This window comes from Ictidomys tridecemlineatus, chromosome 9, assembly GCF_052094955.1.
Source record: "Ictidomys tridecemlineatus isolate mIctTri1 chromosome 9, mIctTri1.hap1, whole genome shotgun sequence".
Classification (NCBI taxonomy): Eukaryota; Metazoa; Chordata; class Mammalia; order Rodentia; family Sciuridae; genus Ictidomys; species Ictidomys tridecemlineatus.
The window spans coordinates 60,007,049-60,031,513 of NC_135485.1; the positions used below are offsets into that span (position 1 = coordinate 60,007,049).

The 24,465-nt window shown below is 33.5% G+C and overlaps 2 protein-coding genes across 13 annotated transcripts in view; one reads left to right on the top strand and one right to left on the bottom strand.

Moving 5' to 3' along the window:
- The window catches only part of Bmp2k (BMP2 inducible kinase), a 134,567-nt gene extending 110,651 nt beyond the window's left edge, over positions 1–23,916 (top strand). For both annotated transcript variants that reach the window (XM_013363745.4, XM_040292252.2), the window contains one exon: positions 18,228–23,916. In XM_013363745.4, the coding sequence (XP_013219199.2) occupies positions 18,228–19,660 (1,433 nt within the window). In that variant the 3' untranslated portion in view covers positions 19,661–23,916. The remainder of the gene's footprint in view (positions 1–18,227) is intronic.
- The window catches only part of Paqr3 (progestin and adipoQ receptor family member 3), a 99,632-nt gene that overhangs the window by 51,183 nt on the left and 23,984 nt on the right, over positions 1–24,465 (bottom strand). For 2 of the 11 annotated variants that reach the window (XM_078021455.1, XM_078021449.1), the window contains exon 7: positions 1,583–19,690. The exons of the other annotated variants lie outside the window; for them this stretch is intronic. The gene's annotated coding sequence lies outside the window, so the exon portion shown is untranslated. Of the gene's footprint in view, positions 1–1,582; positions 19,691–24,465 lie in introns of those variants that run through there. 11 annotated transcript variants of the gene reach the window in all.

Here is a 24,465-nt window from a genome sequence, read left to right on the forward strand (position 1 = left end):
GTAGGTGACCTGTACTGGGTTTTTATTTAGTTATTGTTTTTCTTCTCTTTCCTTTCTTAACCTTTTTAAGCAATTATTAACTTGCTGTGAATATTCAAGGTATTTTACCTTAATATGCATCTTTTTCTATTCATTGTGCTTGGAGCCTTGTGGACCTTTTCAATCAGGAAACTTATGTTTTCTTGCCTTATATCTTTTGGTAATTTTCTTTTATTCTTTCTCACTCTTTTTTCCCTACCATACTTCTTTCTTTCTTCCTTTTTTTTGGGTAAATCCTATTATTAGGATATGGTGCTTTGTGGATTGATCCTTTAATTAATTTTTTTCCCTGTTCTCCATCTCTTTGTCTTTTATATTTGCATCTTAGAAATGTCCTTAATTTTGTATTACCAAAATTATTTCTTATCAGACATAGAATTTATTTCTTGGATTCAGTATATTTTTATTTCTCAAAGGATAACTTTTGTACATTTTTGTCATGATTTTACTCATCTTTTTTTTTTGTCTTTCACTTTAAATATAGATGCTGATCCTTTACTTCCCCAAGAAGGTGGCATGTAAAGTAGTCTGCTTATTACATTCAGTGTTCCCCAGGCATTTTAAAGACAAAATGTGATGCAGAAGTGGAGGAAGATTAGATTAGGGGAATGCCTAGTCTTAGATACACTCTTGAATTTCTTAGATCCATTCTACTTGACCATGATGCAGTTTAAACAAACAAATATATATATATATATTGTGTTTTCAGTTTTTAAAAGGAAGTTTAATTCATGAAGGATATTGGAGATTTATCTCAGATTTGTCTTTAAACATCTAACACCATTAGAAAATAATTTTTAGAGCAAAACACCATAATATTATTGTCAAGTATATTCTAATTTTTATATAAAAGCATTTTAATTAGTTGCAATCATAGTATGCATTTAATTTTTCCCACTTTGCCTTTTGAGTTAGAACCTAATGTTCTTCGCAGTGAATATTATAAATGCCATTCATTTCCTCACAACTAATGATCTAAGTGTCATTAGCAGAGATAGAATATTGGGTATGGTGAGCTAATGATCAAACTAAACTTTGGCAGTTTTGATTACAAATGTCTGTATTCTGGTACAGTACTCAAAGAATGTGTATTGAAAAAGTCAGAATTATAAGTAACATTTAATTATACTTAAATATTTAAAAATTATCCAGCTATGAAGCCAAGATTATGTGAGGTAAGTTTAAGCTTCATTTCTTACTAATTGTGTGACCAAGGCAAATGACCTCTCAATCACTTCCTCATATAAAATGAGGATAATAATAATATGTAACACATGATTTATAGCGTTTTTAAAAAAATATTTTTTTAGTTGTAGATGGACACAATAACTTTATTTTGTTTATTTTTATGTGGTGCTGGGATTGAACCCAGTGCCTCACACATTATTTTGTTTATTTTTATGTGGTGCTGGGATTGAACCCAGTGCCTCACACATGCTCTGCAAGTGCTCTACCACTGAGCCACAACCCTGGTTCACTTATAGGGTTTTTAATGAGTAATAAGAAAAGTATTTTTTGAAGCATGAAAAATGTCTGACAATAGTAGTTTAAGAAAATGTTTATTTTTGTCTTGTTTTCTATTAAATATGCTGAATACAGTACAGTGAGATCCTAACATCATAAAAACTATTACTTTGCATTTTCAGACAGGTGATATGTGTACTTGATTTTTACAAATCTTTTTAATTGCACAGGAATTTCTAATTTCTAATTCATAATATTTGGTTACACTGTATTTGATCTCATTATGTCTTTTCTACTTTCTGCAAATTCAACAGAAGTTTGACAATATTTTGAATGATTCTTTACTAAATAGTCCCATATATTAGTATTTGACACATAACATTATTCTTTAAGGAGTAATGAGCATTTGCAAAATTTATTAATTGCTAGATATTCCTACAGAATCAAAACATCAATTTATATACTCAGTACAGCATTTGAAAATGCATATTTATTTACAGTGTTTAATTTTAGAATTTTGATATTTCCCTCAAATATATTGTTTTAAGTATTTTGTTTTAAATAAATTGTTTTTTGGGGGGGAGAAAATGTACAAATGAACTGTTAAAATCATATAGTATTATTTTTTAAATATATGGATAGATACACATACATGTATATATACACGTTTGTGTATATTTATGAATATATGTGTACATGTATTCTTGAATACATGTGAGTGACTTGCAGGAAAAATATATAATGCTTAAAATATGGAATGAAATTACTATGCTTATATTTTGCTGATCATACAACTTTTTGGAAAGTTGTTTAAGAATAAAATGTTTATGTTCTTTGAGTTTTTTAAAAAACTTTTATTTCTGGGAACTTATTCTAAAGAAATTTAAAGTTTTTTGGGAAAAGGCAGCTATAGAAATGTTAAATATAGCATTAGTTGTAGAAGTAAATTTAATCATACAAATCACCCAGTATTAGACAAATTATTAAGTTATGACCTGTTTTGTAGATGAAATTTGATGCAGCTTATTTTAATAATAGTAAGGAATATTATATAGTAGTATATAAAAATATGCTATAATTGAATTAAAATTTTAAATGAAATTTTTAAATGAAAAGATAGAAAAATACAAGTAAAATGAAGAATATCATGAAACTTTGAATAATATAGAACAAAACACTGTTAATCTTATTATCACCATTTTAGCAGAGTTACAGTTACTCAAATACAAAATGTATCCCAAGAAATATAAGATGATTTCAAACTTCACAGTGTTCATACACTAATATGGCTAGATCATCACTAATTGACATAATCTTACAGGACTTGCAACTGCTAGATAAGCGCTCTACCAATGAGCTGTGCCTCCAACTCATAAATTTTATACTTTTTAAGACTAGTGTATTTAAAACTTTTGATTATTTTTCTTTCCACTTAGTGCCTTGTTTTCATAGCATTTTTACACTAAGTGCTCAGCCATGTACAGATAAACTTCTGTTTTAATTTGCATGGCATTGGTGCCTCTTATTTCTTCCACTTTCCAATTTCCCAGACTTGGTTAATGTGGGTGTAGTCTCAGAAGTTAATAGTTTAGAAGCTATTACTACTTATGGTTTTGCTTAAAAATCTAAAAAGGATTATAATAAAGATTAAAGTATTTGCCTGTAAAGGCTCAGAGTTTATTTAGGTAGAGATGGACATGAAAACCATGTGCAATTAAATATTGAAGGTGCTATGATAGATGTATACTCAGTAGGCGCACAAAGGAGATAGGGGTCTTGTTTTGGCTAAACTGTGATTGGGAAATGAGGAAAGCTTTGTGGAAAAGGTGTTATTTATTGTAAATGTTAAGAAAAGAATACCTTTGAGTGAACTTGCAGGAAAAAATAGTGCAGGGTATTCAAGTAGAGAAAATAGTTGTGAGCAAAGGTCAGAGACATTTAGTATGTTCAGGGAACTGCATGCATTTGAGGATGACAGCATTAGGTGAGGGGGGGGGAAATTTAACTGTAGAAGCAGGCAGGGGCTATGATATACGAAGATGGTAAGAGAGATGGGAGGACTTTAAACAGGAAAGGAATTTGATTAGATATATATTCTAGAAAGAATACATAGTAGAATATAAACTAGGTGACTGAAATCAGAGTTGGGAAGACTGAGTACTCCTCAGTGTGGACTATAGCAAAATTACTCCAGAAATTAACAGCAAGTAAGAAATTAACTTTATGTGTATTTAATCACTTGGACAATATGAATTGGAAATTAATAATGAAAATAAGAAGTAAACTTGTTTCTTTACCTCAGATCATTTTAATTAGTGGTTAAAATTTTTTTAAAGACTTGTTAAAGTGCAGAAAACATGCATTGGATCTCCAGTACTTATTATGGATTTGTCAACTCATAAAATATAGCAGTCCTAAGGGTATGTGATTTGATTTACTTAAAAAAAGTTTTAGTTTTTGATTATAAGCATTATAGTAAAAGAATAGTAGATTGCCAGGCATGGTGATGCATGACTGTAATCCCAGTGGCTCAGGAGGCTGAGGCAGGAGGCTCTCGAATTCAAAGCCAGCCTCAGCAAAAAGCAAGGTGCTAAGCAACTCAGTGAGATCCTATCTCTAAATAAAATACAAAATAGGTCTGGGGATATGGCTTAGTGGTTGGGCACACCCCTGAGTTTAATCCCCTGTGCCCACTGCCCCGCCAAAAAAAAAAAAAAAGAACAGTAGATAATTGAAAGTAGAGCAAAACATAAAAAAGAAAAAAAATTGATGTATAATTTCTTTACACAGACATAAATAGTATTCACATTCTGATGTGTTCCCATAATACCTTTATTTTACCTTCATATGTAAATATTTATTTGGAATTTAGGGTCATTCTATATAAAATTTTCTTTTTAAAAATATTTATTTATTTAATTATTTATTATATAATTTAAAAAAATGGCCTGAGAGATGTTACAGAGGCAAGAATCTATAGCATTTAATATCATATGGGAAGGAACAAGAGGCATTGAGGGAAAGAAAGAAATCTAAAGTGATTATCAGGATTTTGGTTTAATGAAATTGGTGATGTTTCTTTTCTAGAAAGGGAGAACATAAAGTAGGTTAAGGGGAAGTGTTCAGTTTCATATAGATTGTGTTTGAGTTTTGGTGGGTGTGCTGCGGCAGCACTGAAATATTATTAGTAGGCATTTAGGCACAAGGAACTTGCCTTCAAGTCGGAAATCTTGGCCAGAGAGGCAGATTTACATCAGAGAGCAAAGAGAGTAAAATGCTGAGAAGTGAATTCAGGGTAATCCTATGACACTTAAGGGGCAAAACAGAGGAGATGGGGTGGGGAAAGGACCATAGAGACAAGAGAAGTAGAAGAGAGCTGAGGAAAGGGGAGAGAGGATTAACCATGCCTTGGAAAATGCTCATGAGAATAAGATGACTGGAAGCGATCCATTAAAGTTAGCATTTAGTAATTATTTCATATTGGTCAAAATAATGTAATTGGAATCCTGACTGACAAATGAATGGGTGATGAAGACATTAAGATATCAAAAGTGGTAAAGCGCTTGCCTAGCATGTGTGAGGCACTGGGTTCAATCCTCAGCACCGCATAAAAATTAACAAATAAAATAAAGGCATTCTGTCCATCTACAACTACAAAAAAAAATTTAAAAAAAGATATCAATGGTGTGTTATTCTTTGCAGGCATCCAACTGTACTAATAGAGAAAGATAGGTAAGGATTAAGGGAAAGATTTTATATATAAAGACTGAAGATAAAGGAAAAAAGAAAGAATAGTATTATAAAAAATTACAAAAAGAAAGAAAAAGACCCCCCCAAGCCCCCAAACTGCCCTAAAGGAGATGGCAATAATAACATAGATGGAAGGATCAGTGTCTACCAAGATATGACAGTTTCTCTTCTTGAGACTGGATATAGTTATAAAGGTTTGTGATTAAATTAAGAAGAATTAATGCTCAGTGGCTTTACTTTTTCTGTGAAGTATGGGGCAAGGTTGTCTGCTGAGATAAAATAATGGCAGGGCCAGTGGCTTGAGAAGTCAGATAGTTTGGAATATGTGGGTATGAGACAGCTGTTGTGGATTTATAAGGTTCCCAGGTTTCAGTCTAGCTTGCTGTTAACCTGGGGTACAGGGATGTCAGTCTCCTTTACTGTATAATTTCTGTTGGTTGGTTGCAGTTAGTTTAGAAGAAGAGGCAAGTATTATAAAATTGTGTGTGATCAGCAGAAGCAATGTGGAAGAAGAAAAGGATGCTGGAAAGACAAGATGAAGTCATGTGTAGAATGAGATGGGGCCGTATAGGGAAGGCAATGAGGCCACTGGGGATGATGATAAGCACTTGAATGAGAAACCAAAGTACCCGTTGGCTTCTTATCATAAAGTGCCTATTGTAACATAATGATTGTGGGATAAGGGAGTAGAAAATCTGGATAGATCAGAGGTTATAAACAGAGATATAATTGTAAGTGACTTATGTGAACACTTAAAAGTTTAAGTGTTTGGCATCAAGGAGGATCCTGTAATTTGGGGTCTAGGTCATCACAATTGATGTTGAGATTTTTCTAATAAGGGCTTATGACCATATATCAGCAAAGGAAAATGGCTGGCTGAACACCAAACAGAAAAAGTACATGTATAAGAGTTGGGAAATAATGATACAGAAGAATGATGATATAGAAGATCAAGGAGATTAAGAATAGCTGAGCCTGCTGAACACTGGGATTTTAATCTCCCTTTGAAAGATTAGGAAATGAAATGGGAAAGAAGGCTAACTTTTCCCATTGATTTAAATTACTTTCTCAGTGTTAGGTGGCACTTGAGCAGAAATCTTTCTGTGGTGTTGTTTCCAATATAAAGCCCCCAAAGAGATAAAAGTATAAAAATTTCTACTGCAGAAGAACAAACACAAGGAGCCTCTGACACTGGTATGGGAGGATAGCAATGATGATGGAGGTATTAAGGTGTTGATAATAAGCATATGATGCTTGAAATATGAAAGATACGAATTTTCCAGATGAAAAATGGGAGAAAAGGTGTTCTGAGCTAATGGAATAGCATAAGTAAGGTCCCTCCTCAGAGGAGGGGCTGCTCCTTATGTCACTGGTTCTGGGTCCTGTACCATTTAGAGTCTAGCACACCTTCTTGTAGCATGCATTATCTATCTCTTTAGGAGCTTCCTGGATGCCCCACTTGGTACACTCAATAGGCCTACTTTGGTTTGGCAACATAGGACCATCTTCTGATTTGTTTGTTGCCTTAGTTTACCATATCACTTTCAGACTTTTTTAGCTGAAGATAACATTTTGGTAGACCACCTATTAAAATGAACTAATCTTACTTCTCTTATTTTTAAACATTTCTTTATGGAAAAAAAAAAGTTAGATTTAAAAATTATCTATGTGTGCAAAAATCAAATAATTATATCAAGGACCTATTTGATTCTATATGCAAATTTAATGTCTTATTCCATAAATTGATAGTTTTATTATCATGGAATTATATTTACCTTTTGTCTCAGATTGCTAACCTGATGTAGTTTGTCAGAAAGACCATTGACTTTGGGATTATAAAACCCTGGGCTCAAATCTTAGTTCTGTCACAGATTAACCATTTGATTATTGGGTATATTCCAACTTCTAGAGTTTCTTTATCTTAAATTGGGGATAATACTAGCTAGTTAATCTGTTTGTGAGGCTGTTGTTTAATATGGTCATTCCTATTTTTACTGAAGTATACTATAGTATACCCAATAAACACCATATCAAAAGCATGGTATTTGTTCTCTGCCAGGAAACCGCACTTCCTTCCTTCTCACCAGGGCATTGCATTATTGTTAGTTTGTATACCAACATAGGATATGTGGCTCTATGAATTATATCATAGTGCATACTATCCAATTTTAAAAAATACCCACAATCTCAGAAACATAAAAAGGCTTTATGAAATTCTAAAATTGCCTTTGGAGAGTTCTGTTGACATGTAGGCCATATTAAGTCATCAAAGTTTTAGATTTGGGTTCAAATGCTGGGCCATTAAGCCATGAGGAGGTATATAGTTTATTCCTTTATATTCTAGTATATAATTCTTAAATATCAAGAATTTTTCCTATTTTAAGATGTTGGCAGTAATAGTTACTGAATATTGAATTCTAGTGTAAAGATACAGTGAAAACTGAGACTCAGATTGGTGACTTGCTTAAGGTCACACAGTTCAACAGTAGGAATCCAATTCTGATTCTAAACTGTTCTATGAATAGTAGGAAAACAAAAGCATTAAATAACTATTTGAGATGGAAATCTACAATAATATGGGGCTGTGATTGTAGCTCAGTGGTTGAGTGCTTACCTCGTATGTGTGAGGCACTGGATTCTATCCTCAACACCACATAAAAAAATAAAGATATTGCCTCATCTACAACTAAATAAAATTCTACAATTATTCATAACATAATAGAGATGTTAGTTTTATGGCATTTTTAGTCTGGTGGAGGGAAGCTGTGTTTACAACTACCATAATTCTCTTCTTTTATAAACCCTGTCACCTACTGTGTCTTTAGAGAAATTGTACAGACTTTGATAAAACCTAATCTTAATCCACTAATCCTTGGGCCTACCATGGTAAACTGCAGGGAAATGATGGTTGGCAGTATGCTACCAATTCAAAGTACACTTTAGAATCTTACAACCCTCCTTTTTACCCTCAGTCATGAGACAACAGAAGGCATGTAATTACAATAGCAGTTTCAAGCCATTGATCCTCTATAATCTGATAGCAAAGAAAAGAACATCAAAACAAATTTTCTGTTTTTTTTTTTTTTTCTGGAAGCTTTGTACGAGATTAAAAGTGTACCACCTGTTTTATAACTAAAAGAAAACTGCCCTCTACTCTACATGGAAACCTGATTAGAAGAGTGGGTGATGAGGACGGTATGATGTAATATATGCTTCTCTCCTCTCACTTTGTGTTTTCTACATATTTTGGAAGGTTCAGTGTGGGATTAACTAGAATCTCACTTTTCTTATGAAGTATTTATTTAAAAGAATACTATAACAAATACATAAAAACCTACTCAGAGAAATATCATTTTAAGTATTGACTAAAAATTTGGCTTTTGAGTTTGAGCCCTGTTTTGATCTTTGAAGTTTGAACACTTGGAAATTTTCTTTTTGGAAAACTTATAAAATGGGTAAATTTATGTCTTAGATCCATTTGATGAGGTAAACTCGTTTTTCAGAACTGCCTTGTTGTTTTTAAACAACATTAAATTGATCACTCATTTTCCAAATCAGTAGAATCAGGATTAATAATGGGATTCTGAGTGCATAAGTGAACATAATCATTTTAAGAATCTGTTGAAATGAAGGATAAGCTTCTTGAAGTTAGGTACTATCTCATTTATCTTTGAATGCCATTCAGTATCTCAATGAATGAATTAATTATTAAACTATACTTGAGTAATCTAATCTTTGTCTCACATATACCTCCACCAATATTTAATAAAATTTCACCAAATAAGAATGATTGTTATAATTTTGAATTCTTTCAGGTAAGTTACAATATTGTCCCTATTTTATAGGAGAGGAAACTAAGGTTTTTTGGATGTTTTTCTTCTGTGGATCTTGTAAAGTTGAGTATTATTTTTTGTTTTTAAATAAAAACTTTATAATATTTCTACAACTTAACCTTATGCATTGTAAAACATTCTCAAGTATACCATACTACAGAGTACTATTTGGTAAAATGGAAACAATACATTGTTTGTCCTGTTGGAATTTTTTACTTGTCATTATATATATATATATAATATATATATGACAAATTTATGGTTGTATTTTGTAAAGGGTTGATGATAAGCTATGTTAAATATCCTAGTGTTAGGTTGATTCTTGAATTTACAGATAAGAATTTGAAGCTAGTGTCAGCAGCAAGAGAAATCCCCATGGCTTTGTTATATGGCCTTAAACTTGATCCGCTTTAAATTTCTTATGTATTCAGAGAGATTGGACTAAATGTATAGAAATACCTTCTTGTTTTATGCTTTAAAAATACAGTTGAAGCAATGAAATAGGATTAAGATTATCCAAAAGAAAAAAGTAGAAAAAGTCAAGAACTGAGATTTGGGTGGTAACTATGTATATCTTTGAAATGGTAGGAAGTCATAACAGTGATCCAACATGGAAAACAAGAGGGAAAAATTTGAAGCTGTAGTTATTAAGATGGAAGAGAAGAACTCTGAGCAAGATTGTAGCATACCTTACAGAGCATTTTCACTCAAATGTGGGAACCTAATACTGGGGAGTTGAGAGATAGTATATGAAAAGCTGTTGGCACTACATTTATACACTTGACAGTGTTACTTCCTAATCCATCTCGTTTCATTTCTTAGTACCATTAGAAGTATATAGTTAGGTACTCCATGAGTAACTAAAAACTGATAATGTAATTGGTATCATATAGTAGCAATAACCATAATGACCCTTTAATGAGTACCTACAAGGTACTACTACTTTACATGTATTGTCACTTTAATTCCTGCTACAAATTTGTGAGGCAGATGTTTATTGTTATCCCTACTTTACAGATGAAGAGAGTCAAATACTAAATAAGGCATGATTCCAAATAATACAGGTCATCAAAGGGCATTTTCATTTTGTATTCTCTACTGATGAAAGAAGGGAAATATGATATATATTTTTAAATAGTTGCCAAATGGCTAATTGGTTGTCTCACTTGTTTAGCTTGTTTTTTTCTGAGATTGCTTGATTATTGAAACATAGCTTTGATTGACTGTTTTGCTGTTCTGTATATAAAATAAAGTAAAACAATAAGAATGATTTTAATCATCAGAATTTATATGTATAAATAAGTACTGATCCTATTGATATTTACTTCAGTGATACTTACTCTAATATTTTTTATAGTACTTGGAATTTCTTTGAGAGTTTCTAACTTAAATAGAATTTAAGACTTCATAACCTACCTTTGCTATTCTTAATAATTTTCTTAAATCTGCATTGATTATCTTAGTCACTTGCCTTATTTTCATTCAGTCTTTGGCTTTGAATGAACTTTGGCTGTTTCCAGCCATCAAAACCAACCTTAAAAGACTAGAATTGCTATTATTTCAGATAATGGAGTCCAATAGAAGTAAAGAATCCAAAGATCTCTAAACCAGATGTTAAGACCTGCATTCTGGTCCAAGTGCTTCTGGTAGTTAGATATGTCCCCTCAAGTGAAAGTTTCAGTTCATTTTGAAATGGTTTAGACCATTATTCATTATATAATCTTCAAAGTTTCTTCCAGTTTTGAAAGTGTGTCATTTTTCAAATGAAGGCTCTGAACATTTAGTATTCTTAATTCACAATACTGAATCTTTGAAAATGTTTTTCTTGAAAAATTTAAAAATAGAAACAAATATCCCTAGTAGATGCCTTAAAGTTTTATCCCATACTTTTCTTACATATACTTTTCTTATATATACGTGGAATATATTAATGTATTCACTATTTTGAGTTTTTTCACACAAAAATATGTAATATGTTTTGACTTGATGGTCTTTGGGGAACAGTGAAATAATAGCTCTCAGTTGATTAACCCTTTTTTAAAGATTTGCTGATAAATGATCACATAGATTTTTTCATACCATTTGCATATTAAATAACTGAATAAATTAATAAATACTTCATTGTCACTTCATTTAGTATCTTCTTGCTAAGATACTAAAAACTGAAATTTTTAGGTTGTAGTTTTATGACACAAAATGAAGAACATTGACTTGAATAGAAGTCACCCCATCAAAATATCATTCTACTATATTTCTTTTTTTAATATACCTTTATTTTATTTATTTATTTTTATGTGGTGCTATCAAACCCAGCACGTCCCATGTGCTAGGTGAGTTCTCTGCCGCTAAACCACAACCCCATCCCCATTATTCTACTATATTTCGTTTAAGGAAAGAGACATTCTCTGCTTAAAGCCACAGATAAAAATTAATGGATCAAGATAGGAAATTTTACAGTGTGTTACCAAAATGAATTAATAAAGAAAAGATGTAACTGAGATAAGATCCACATTGTAAACATTTGTTTATGCTGTAAGTACACATTCCTAGTGCTTATTTTAAGTATTATAGCTTCCCTTCCACTCACTTGAAAAAACCCATTTTTTGTTATAATCTCCACTGAGATTTGTATTATTAGGATTTATGATATATTGAATTAAAAAGCAACATATTTAGGGCTATACTTTTGAGAAATTAACTTTGGCAGTGAGATAATCCTGATTAAGTTTCATAGTAGATCAATTATGTATTATTTAATCTAACAACTGAAAAGAAGCAGTCTGTCTTCAGAAGCAAATAATGGGAATAATTGACTTTTTTTTTTAATTACAGGACTATGTTTAGGAAAATAAATGGATTTTGCTAGGGCCCAGATTTTAAAGTACTATATACATTGTATGGCTAAAACCAACTTTCTAACTTGTAATACTCACTTTGACCGTCTTTTGTGTCTATAGATCAGGATTAAAAGCCTTAAAATACAGTTGACCTTCTACATCCTTGGATTCAACCAACTGTGGATCAGAAATATTAAAAACTAGTTCATTTGAATTGAACATGTTCAGATTTTTTTCTTGTCATCATTCCTTAAACAATACAGTTGTTATAAACAACTTTTTACATAGCATTTATGTTGTGTTATTATAAGTCATCTAGAGATGATTTAAGGTATACAGGAGGATGAAGTGACTTATATGCAAATGCTACATCATTTTATTTAAGGGATTTGAGCATAAAAGAGGATTTTGATATCTGGGAAAGGTCCTATAAGAATTCCTTTCAGATACTGAAGAATGCCTGTATATTGACACAAAAAAAGAGAATTTTTAATATTTTTTAGTTTTCGGTGGACACAACATCTTTATTTTTTTTATGTGGTGCTGAGGATTGAACCCAGTGCCCTGCGCATGCCAGGTGAGTGCGTTACCGCTTGAGCTGCATCCTCAGCCCACAATTTTTTTTTTCATTGTATAATTACCATTTCTTTCTTGAGTCTTTTAGCTTCAAAACGAAGAGGGGATGCTTAGATAGATTGCTTTTACTGCAGAATGTAAACTTATCTAGGATTATTCTGGCAGGTCAGAATCTTCTTTTTAATCTTCTTTTTAACAGGAGGTACTAGAGAGATCTGACAAAATAGACTTAAATCTGGTTTAATGGTGCTTACCACTAAAGTTGTTATAAGTATGTTTTCAGAGAGCCTTATTATTGCTCTTGACTACAAAGTTTATGAAGGACTAAAAATTTGAAGAAGTAGAGAGTAATGGACTATGAGAATATGGGAGACAAAGGAATTTAGATGAATATTTTAGTTTTATGAAGTGAAGATAATAATAAATAAAACTATTCTGTCTACATCAATCAGTTGCCTATACTTTTTAGGGACCTATTCTGAAACCACAAAGATGCCATCACTATGTGTTTTCTTGCTCTTTTTAAAATTAGTTCTTTTTCATTTCTTATACTGTGCTCTCTAATGTAGCTATTTAAAAATCAGAGATATAATTTCCAGGATCAAAAATTTATCCTTGGGTGTGGGTATACATTTGTTAGCATACTTTGTTTCTGGTCATTTCTAAAGTGGACCTGAGCCTCTCTTGAATTATTGATAAGAGTTGCTTCTTCTCTTCTCCCTCCTCCCCATTTCCTCTCATTTAGATTAATTAAGCCCTGAAAAGTTACTAGAAGATTATTGAATGTGGTGGATGAAATAATTGAATTTAGCTTTTCCCTGGAGAGAATGATGATAATAAGGTGCCTATAGTGTGTCATGAACTGTTTTTAGTCTTTTCTTCACAACAGCAATATGAAATAAAACCTATTATTATTCTGTTGCATGCATGACGAAAGGTTAGAATAGCTATGATTTTGGCAGGATTGTTGAGTTATTTTTATGCTACACATATATATGCATACTCCTTATGTGTATTATTCATAAGAAGGAAATAACAATAAATGGATAAAGTCAAAGTGCTAAAAGGGAGGGTTTTTTTCCTTAAGGGGAAAAAAAAAGGTGCACAAATGTCATGGTTCTATTTTAAATGCAGTAAAACTAGAAACAATGTAGTGATAAATATTTAAAAGTGTTATATACAATATTTTATTATGCTCCGATCAGAATAATGGGAATGTTTTCATTGGAAAGATATGTTTAAAAAAGATATGTTTAAATGGTAAGTAAAAAGACCACAAATTTATATCCACACTGACAGTTACAAAAATGTATCTGCATGGCACTTCACAACAAATATTTTTATCTCTATTCATGCAATGTTGAGAAGATAACAGTGCAGTCAGAATAAGAGTGCAGCAGGTGTGTTCTGGAAAGAAGAGATGGCTAGTTGGGTAATGGAAACAGTATATTTTAAGAAGACTGTAATTGAACTATAAAAATAATAAAGGTGAATTGAAGGACACTCTGCAAAGTGGAATATCTATACTGCGTTAAATGTTCCAGAAGATCTTCAGGAATAAAATAAGTTCCCTAGAAATGGAAAATCTCCCAGAGAAGCATTTCCCCAAAGTGCTTGGGTACATCATTGTTTATAAAGGTTAACAGGTGTTACCTGTAACTAAAAGCACAGAGAAGAAAATTTGGGAAATGCTAGTTTTATAAAAATTAAAGATTCTTCTGTGTGGGGTTCATTAGCACCTCTAACAAGCATATTCCAGGTGAGTGAGGTGGAAGCAGAATATTGAATGCATCATTCCATAGACTTGGTTGCCTGAGACCACAGAATTGTTTGCTTCTTATTACAGGAATAGCATTCTTTGAAATGTATATTAGGAAACATTGTGATGTTACTGGAGGTGTCGTGAACAAAGGTGAGGGTTGTGCATAGCAGGTTACTAAGTTATTCAGTAGCTTGAGGTAATAAGATAAAATGTTTTTTAGCAGAAATAGTCTATGAGTGATGACTGGGAGTTTCCTGGAACCATACATATTTTGAGTTAATAATCCATGAAAATAAATTCTACTCAATCTAAAAGTAATTTTTGTTTTTTAATATCAGAAGTATGCTGTATGGGAGAATAGTCAAACTTAAGAATGTATTTGATTTGGTCCTACTCTGTTAGGATAAAAGGTAGCATATAGCTCTTAACTGATTTTAAAGAATTGGCAGGTTATATTTCTATTTAAGTATAACCTGATGGAATTTTCCATAATCTTGTCTCCCACTCAGTCTTTACTAGCACTACCAAGGTCAAGGTTGCCAATAAACCTCTAAAGATCAATGGCCATATTCTGTTTTCAGTTTAGTGTAGCTCTTTGCACCTTCTGGCTCTGTTGTCTCTCATCTCTCCTGGAAACTGTCTTCTCTATTGGCTTCCATGACATTGCACTTGCATGGGCTTAGTCCTCTTAGACTGGTACTTGTCAATTCACTTTGCAGTTTCCTCTTCTACCGACTTGTGAATGTTTTGCACCCTGGGGCTCAGTTTTTAGGTGATGTCCTTTAGTCTGTGACTCTCTCTACATGGTGATAATATCCAAATCTATTTTCTTTAAACACTAAACGGGCTGAAGCCGTGGGTATCTGCTTTATCCTTAACTGCATGTCAAATGATTTACACATTTAATGTGTCCAAAATGAAATTTTTATTATCTCTACTTCCCAGCTTCTTTAGGAAAAAAAAATTTTTTTCAATGCTGGGGATTGTACCCAGGGAAAGCCCATGTTAGGCGAACACTCATTCACCAAGTTATATATCATTATATATGATATAATGATATATATCCCCAGTTCAACTTATTTCTTACTTACTCTTTGTATGTTAATGGTATTGCCATCTTTCCTGAATTTTTCTCTTCACTCTGACTCTTGCACTTTTTTTAGTTATACATGACAGTAGAATGTATATTTTGTTATTTTTAAAAAAAATTTTGTTATCTACCCTTCTGCTATTGTCATCAAAGCTAACATAATCTTTAACTGGAATTACTGCAATTTTCTTTTCCCTGATGCCTCCTCTACACATACACACCTTTTCCACTTCATTTTACTTTTCTACATGTCATCTTTTTGGAATATAATTCTCATCCTGACACACATTTTAAAGCTTTTTAATCGTCTTATTCAAGGCATACAGGGACCTACACAATTCTATTCTTTTCCATTCTTTCCTACTTCATTTTGTACAGTGGCCTCCTTGCTCACTGTGCTTCAACCACACCAGCCCATTTATAGTCCCACCAATGTGGAGCTGGAATCCGCTCCAGATAAAGAGTAATGACACCTTATCCTTTGCATAGCTGGCTCTTTCTCATTGTGCAGTCCTTCACTGACTGCCCATGGTAGACTTATGCACCCATCCTCCCTACTTTGTCATTTCAAAGCACTGAATGAAATAAAATGCAAGTGACTGAATTCTGAGCTGAAAATATCCACAGATGTAGCGTTTATTTTTATTCCTTCATATTTCTTGTAACTTCTCTTATTATATTCTGAATATAGTTGAACTCACAGTAGTCAGTGCTTCATTTTAATACATATTGATTCAGTCAGTGCTAGGGTAGAGATGAATACATTTGCAGTTCAGTGGAGTAGATATTACAATTAAGGCTTATACTAGGTTTCATCAGGCACACCAAATACAAAATTGTATTTTTTTAAGGGGTGGCTCTGAAGGGCTATGATTTGGGCTGGGTCTTGAAACATAGCCACCTTCATGAGGCAGTGGTAGAATATTCATATTAAAGTGCAGTGGGAACAAGATGTTAAGATAGGAGAGTATTACAGGTTATTTCACAAGTATATTATATTCCTAAGAGGGTGGATAGCCATTTGGTTCCTGAGTTTGAGTAGGCTGTAATAAAGAATAACATGAGAAACACAGGGTGTTAAACTATAGATTTGGCAAAACAGAACCTAAATAGAGAACCCTGCATTATGCTAAGGGTTCCACTTCAAACAGCCACTGGAAGATTTTAGGCAAAGAGCCATGGGATTAGTTTTTCAGAAAAAAAAAAATTTATTATGGTGACAAGGTAAAGGAGCCATTTGGGGACTATGAAAATCATGGCAAAGAAGCAAGTTTAGAGGCTTAGTTTCTAGACAAGAAATAATGAGTGAATAGACAAGTGGAAAAGGGAGGAAAGGGAAATTCAGGAGATTTAAAAACCACAGGCACACACTGGAGAGATGATTTTCAGATTTCTTCTGGTCTGAGGAACCTACGTACATGGAAGTGCTGTCCACTAAAGAGAACTGCTGGTGAAGAATACCTTAACAAAAAAGATGGTCCCTTTTGAAATGTTTGAGTTTGAGGGTAATGGTAGGATACATATTCTGATAGGTATTCATGGTACTTACTAGAGATCTGCATCTATAATTCATGAGTAAGATCTGGGTTAGGAAAATACAACTCAGCCAAAAGCTATTAGTATATTTTGTAGTCAACATACAAGTAGTTAAAACGCCAGAGAGAAGCCACAGAGGGAGAAACACATCCAAGGATTGAACTCTAGGGAAGACACATATTTTAAGCAGATGTTAGTGAAAGACAAGGCTTACACAGTTGTAGGAAGATGATAGTGCTGACTTTAAAAAAAGAAGATAACCCAGAGGTACCATATGCCAGAGATCACCATGTTAATGATGACGAAGTAATGGTCCCTCCTCCATCACAAGCTAACCCGTTCTTGTGATGACAGACTGTACTCCCAACCTCATCTAATTGTTTTGAAAATATTTGGTCCTGAAGGGAAGGGATGAGTATGTATGACAAATTGACTGCTACCTCTGGTAAAATCAATTCAGTATACTAATAAACTATATTTCTTTTCTAAATACAATATAGATTTTAAAGCTCTATACTTGGTGAAATTTAATTGCCTATCACTGATAGTTAGCCTACTGATAGTTTACAGTTGTTTTAAAGATAGCCTTTAATGGAATGTCTAGTACAATGGATACTGTAATTAAAGGAAGAGCATTTTTGATACATTTTGGTCCTTAGCTTTGATTAGGCTATGATTAGACTATGAAGGATGCACTCACGCTAAGTTAACTCAGAAGATACTGATTTAAACCAGGTGCAGTAGTGCACACCTGTAATCTCAGTGACTTGGGAGTCTGAGACAGGAGGAATGCAAGTTCAAGGCCAGCCTGACCAATTTAGTGAGACCCTTTTTGAGACAGGGTCTCAAAAAGGATATAGCCCAGTGGTAGAGTATCCCTAGGTTCAATCCTCAGTATGGCATAAAACAAAATTGATATGTAAAAGTCAAAATGCTGATTTGAAAAAAATTAGTGAAACATAACTAAACAGACAAGGTATCCATGCCTATAGAAATGTATTGATTTCTATGAGAAAACAAAAAAGTTGAAATATAAACTCAGTGTTGTTTGGTTTCTAATCTTACATCAGTGGTGGTGAGAAAAAACTTTTTTGCCTTTTTATCTTCAGGGTCTTAGTCTGGGTGCTATAAGTAAAATCAATGAGGGTCTGTGACATAGAGACCAGAGACAAGTATGTATAACTGCAATAAGGACCTAACCATGTAGCTGAGGACAGTGACAAAGACTTGACAACATTATTTTTTCCTCTGAGGTAATTGGTATGAGGGATTATATGCTTCATGAAAATGGAGTTTGAAATGTACAGGAAGGCTATAATATTTTTTATTTGAACCTGCAGGTTCTCCTGAAAAGAAAGGTGAATATCCATCCATGAATCAAGAAAATAGCACCAGAAACCCTATCAAGAATGGAAAAGCAAGTCCAGTATCTAAAGATCAGCGGGTTGGAAAGAAAACCTCAGAGAATTTATCAGTACGGGGTCATGTACAAAAGGGGAATGATGACTCTGAAAGTGATTTTGAGTCAGATCCCCCTTCTCCTAAGAGTAGTGAAGAGGAAGAGCAAGACGATGAAGAAGTTCCTGGAGAACAAGGAGATTGTAATGATGATGATACTGAACCAGAAAATCTGGGTCACAGGCCTCTCCTCATGGACTCTGAAGATGAGGAAGAAGAAGAGAAACACAGCTCTGATTCTGAGTATGAGCAGGCCAAAGCAAAGTACAGAAGTGTGAGCCCTGTCTACAGAGACAAATCTGGCAGTGGACCAACCCAAGATCCTAATGCAGCACTCCTCACCCTAACCCATGTATGCTCTGATGTTGGGAGGGAGACTCCCAAACAGGAATTTGATGTATTTGGTGCTGTTCCCTTCTCCGCAGTGCGTGCTCAACAGCCCCAGCAAGGAGAGGATGAAAAGAACCTTTCTGGACAGATGTTTCCTACTGTGGGACTAGAGCAAGAGGAATTTGATGTCTTCACTAAAGCACCCTTCAGCAAGAAGGTGAATGTCCAGGACTGCCCTGTAGTGGGGTCTGAGGCACATGCTATTCCTGGTTGTCCCAAAAGTGTAGATATATTTGGTTCCACTCCTTTTCATCCTTTTCCCACATCAACAAGTAAAAGCGAAAGTAAGGAGGACCTTTTTGGGCTTGTGCCCTTTGAGGAGATAACCGGAAGTCAGCAGCAAAAAGTCAAACAGCGCAGTTTACAGAAACTGTCCTCTCGCCAGAGACGCACAAAGCAGGATATGTCCAAAAGTAACGGGAAGCGGCATCACGGCACACCAACTAGCGTGAAGAAGACATTGAAGCCTACCTACCGCACTCCAGAGAGAGCTCGCAGGCACAAGAAAGTGGGCCGCAGAGACTCTCAAAGCAGCAATGAATTTTTAACCATCTCAGACTCCAAAGAGAATATCAGTGTTGCACTGACTGATGGGAAAGACAGAGGAAGTGTCCTACAACCAGAGGAGAGTCTGTTGGATCCCTTTGGTGCCAAGCCCTTCCATCCTCCAGACCTATCATGGCACCAGCCACATCAGGGCCTGAGTGACATCTGTGCTGATCACAATACTGTCCTGCCTGGGCGGCCAAGACAGAATTCACTACATGGGTCATTCCATGGTGCAGATGCGTTGAAAATGGATGACTTTGGTGCAGTGCCCTTTACAGAACTTGTGGTGCAAAGCATCCCGCCACATCAGTCCCAACAGTCCCAACCAGTTGAATTAGACCCATTTGGTGCTGCTCCATTTCCTTCTAAACAGTAGATACTTCTGATGGATTCTTGGCATTTATTCCTGTTTCAAAAAAGTATGAATAGTTTTATGAATTTGAAGAAAATTTATTTGTATAGCTCTTTATATCATTCATTCTTACAGGTCAGTGAGAATAGGTGATTTTTAAATAAACCAAATAGAAAAAGGAAGTATCTCTACAGGGTAGTAACTTGATGCCTCTTCAAAGCAGAAAAGGGAGCTAAATTGAAAGCTGCACCCAAGCGTTTCTGCTACTGACATCACAGTATGGAAATGCAAAGTGTGGTACTTCCAATGAAAGCACATGGCACCTTTCCATTCCAGGTGTGTAGACACTGAGAAGGGACAGTAAAGCTGTATCATTATTTTTGACATCACAGTGTCACTTATGTGCATATCCCAGGCTCATTCCAGATCCAGCATTTAAAACTAGGCTCCTTTGTACATACATTGATTGTGTTTATGAATTTTATGGTCTCTTCTAATTTTCACACAGAAAATAAACAAGCAATCTAGCTCTCCTTAAGAATTAGGAGGATCTTATCTGGAGAGTGTAGAGACTTTAGTTCATACACGCTTCTCTACAAAGCAGAGCCAGAAAAAACTGACTATTGTGCCTAAAACTCTGTTTATTTTAAAAAATAAGTGCCATTAATATGGGATATCTTATGATAATTATGTGAAATAATGTATGTTAATTAGTTCAATTTAGCTCTTCTACAATGTATACAAATTTTGAAACATGTACATGATAAATATATATAATTTTTGTCAATTAAATTTTAGAAATATGGAGTATCTAATTGAAACCTAGAGCAAAACTGTAAAGAGACATATCTGGCATTTGAAAAATGTAGAAGACATGAATGTTATGTAAGAACAAAAAAACATTGAATACTTTAGAAACACTATTGTTTTCAAATGGCTTCTTGCCAAAAACTTTTTATCATGTCCCTAAGGAAGCAGATAATTGAAAAACAAACAAAAAATAAAAAATAAAAAAACTGGGAGTGAGGACAAGGGTTATATAGAAATTTTATTTCAGGAAAAACAAATGTGGCTGAACCCCTGAATTTTTAAGATGTTTACAATGTAAATCATGTTGTATTTCATAATGTACTTTGTTAAATTACCACCTTCATCAATATTCCCCAAGTCATGAGCAACAGTTATTTTACTTAGGTTAAGACAGTGGAGTAATTTTAATAAAGTGCACAGAACAATGACACCCTCAAAGCCTTATAGGCAGGACTTGTGCATCCTGCTACGAGTACCTCTGCACTAACACACCAGATCTTAATATGGATATAAGGTATTAGATGATGAGGGACTAGCATCTTAATTCTGCTAGCTGATTGTGTCTCTCGTGAAAAGAACCCAGCTACCAAATTGCCTTTTTTCTACACCATAAATCCTAATTAGAAACTTGAGATTTTGTAGAAATCATGTTTAATGATAATAATGACATATGAATTAATGTGAATATCTATCTAAGCTTTAAATTATAATTAACTCTTCCCTCTCAGATTAACATTTGTAAGTTTCTAGAACAATTATGAAAAGGAATGGAAATTCATCAGCTAGCACTTTCTTTGGTTGCTCTTTGCATCCAATTAAAGTGTATTTTATGAGTAATTTTATGAGTAATCTTAAAAGACTATCTTAATTATAGTGCCCCACTAGGGTAAATTATTTGCCTGTTTTCACAGTTCTGAACTTGGAATGAAGCAAAGCATATGTAACTAATCCACACATTTTTTATTGCTTTCTACATGCTAAAATGGATAGAAATTGATGAATGTGGAAGCAATATGTGAATCACAATGTAGCAGAGGCAGACCAGGCATTACATTACTATTTACAGTTGTGCTTCTAGAGCTGGACTGCACCAATTACTTATCCTTGTGCCAAAGGCAAATATTATGTTTGCACCTTTTTTTCTGATTCTCAGGTTGATTAATACTGCTAATGCATATGTGCAAGTAGATATTCTTTTAAACTACAAAATTCATGAGCTACAGTAGGTTTGTATCAAGATTTTTTTTAAAAAAGGAAATCTGTTGGATAATGTGTTCACAATATGTTCTTTGACTATTTAGTCTTCCATCTCTTGGTCCTCATTAGCTCATCTTTTAGAAGGGTAGTAAACTAATATGGTCTCCTTAAGATGTAAACATAAAATACGTAGTTTTATTTTGCTCATTGAATAATGTAAATGATTCAGACAGTGATGAGACCCTTTGGCTTATAATGTTGGACAGATTTCCAAGGAAACAATTCTGCCCTGGCTGAAAATATTTACATTCTTGTATTATAGTATAGTTTGGTGACTTTCCTCTTGTGAGATGGTAGGTAGGAGGAAAAAATTAGGATTCGATTGGGGAATCCAATGGAATAAAAATGGGAAAATTCCTTTGTGTTGAAGTAAGAGGCATTTTTCCAAGGAGCAGAGATTCATACTTTCCATTTTCTATGATCATCTTCCCCACCATAATCAACTGATGCCCAGGTTAATTCCCTAATAAGAATTAAATTCCCAAGGCACATGGTAGCATTTAACATAGTACCTGGCACACAGCACTCAGTAAAAGTTTGGTTCTGTTATGGGGTGGTCAAGTTCTGATTTAAGGAAGTTAAAAGAAAAGTATAATCCTATTACTATTTGGTATGCCTTGTGCTTCTAAGGATGCAAAGTAGTTACAACTCTAAACCTGCTATACTTGAACATCACACTAAGGGAAGTAACACAAGAAGCTAGCAAAATTCTGAGGCCAAAGTTGTTTCCTAACAGCTTTAACAGTGCTTGTTGATTCTGAATCATCTTTTTAAAAGTGGACCATCTGCCTAACTATTTTAATATCACTTCAATAAAATGTTAGTATTAAAAAGATCAGTTTTTATGACATTGAAGAATGTATCTGCTAAAACAGAAAAACTGGTATATATATATAAATATGTATATTTATACATAAATATACATATATATTTATATATAAAATAGATGAAGGAAGGGAAGTTGCAGGCTAAATGAAATGTAACTGATTAGAATATTTATTCAGAAGTGGTAACACTCATTTGCCATCCTTGGTAACACTCATTTGCCATCCTTGGGTATGTGTATTTGGGCATAGTTATAACATCTAGATTTGCAGATACATGAACCTTTCAGTCCTACCCTGTTTACTGTGTAACAGTGATAGGCTATTTTCTTTTTGCTGGTGGAACATACTAAGTTGGAATCCACTCTTCTTCATTGGTGTTCATCAGAACAGTTTCTTACTACTCAGCTCTTCTGCTGAGTTTAAGTTCTGGTACTTCACATAAGCACTGTCAGAAGGTACAAGTGTATTTAATCACTAGTTCTGAGGAGTTTGGGTACATTTGTTTATATATAGAATGTGCAGTGAATTTCATTTTTTTCTTTTTAGCAAAACTACTCTTATCATTTTAGGTCCAATAATTGAATAGACAGTCTACTGTGAGGATGAGATGACATATCTACTGTGAGAATAACAATAATTATTTGAGAACTTTTATTCTCAGTGGTGTTTTATATATTGAGATATAATTATATACACATGCATGAACATCACATCTCTCTACTGTGGAGTTAATGTGAATTTTTAAAAAATGGAATTGCAACCACAATCATAGCTAAAAGAACATTCACTCCTAGTGAAGGTTTACAAAAGCCACTAAAAGAATAAAATAAGTAAAAATGCAAAGGGTCACTTGGGGTTTGTTTTATTTTAAAATTTATAGTGCTACTTTTGAAAGAGAATTGTTTTTATTACTATGCTCTTTTGTGATCAAGAAGTCATCTAATAGCAGTATAGAAGCTACTTTTTTTAATTGCTGGCAAACAGCTTTAAGTGCACTTTCTTTGATTACACTTCCATTTTTTGTTAAACTTGAATTTTCTGAAGCCTTTTATGTACCACTAAGCAAATAACTTTAACCTTTAAAAAAACGGATTACATCATTATTGTATTTCTAATAGTTGTAAAACATACTTGCTAAAATAACTTCAGTCCTCAAATGTAGCTGGGAAACTTGTGAGACAGGATTGGTTATCCCCCCTCCCATATCTAATTAAGCACTAACTAACTTTATTGCCTTTATATTGCTTATTCTTGTATTCTGTCCCTGATACACTTTGTTTTGTTTGAAATTTGAAGTTATTTTCTTACTGTATTTATCATACCTCTTTTAATAATCTTCTTTCTTTAAATGCAATAAATTAAAAATGGATTACCTATTCTTTATAATCAGTGACTTTGGAATTTTTCATTATTGTCTTATTAAAATATTGGATATAAACTTCTATTGAGTTATTTCACTTACACCATGGACCTTTAAACATCTATTGTGTACCAGCAAAATAATATAAAAATAAGACGGTTCTTAAGGAGCCTTTAGGATTTAAGTAAGAAAATACATTTGACCTAAATTTTTTACAATAAAAAGAATATAGCACCATTATTTTAATCACTTACTGACACTTATACTGATGATGGTACGGCAGAAACATGAGACCTTAAAAATACCTTTAGGATAACTTGTTTGGCATAGTTTTTACATTATTTCTACTTTTAAAAAAACTATTAAAAGCCTGCTAACATATATAATTGTTAAAAGTCTTTTGAATATTTTGGTCTTTGACTATGTCAGAAAAGCAGTTTTGGAACATTAATGAGGAAAACATGGGGTTGGTGAACTAAAGCTTGGTGTCAAGGTTGTGGTATTATAATGTAATATCCCCCAAACTGGAGTCTAGATTGGTGGCTTATGACAAGTTTCTCAACCAAAAACAAGAT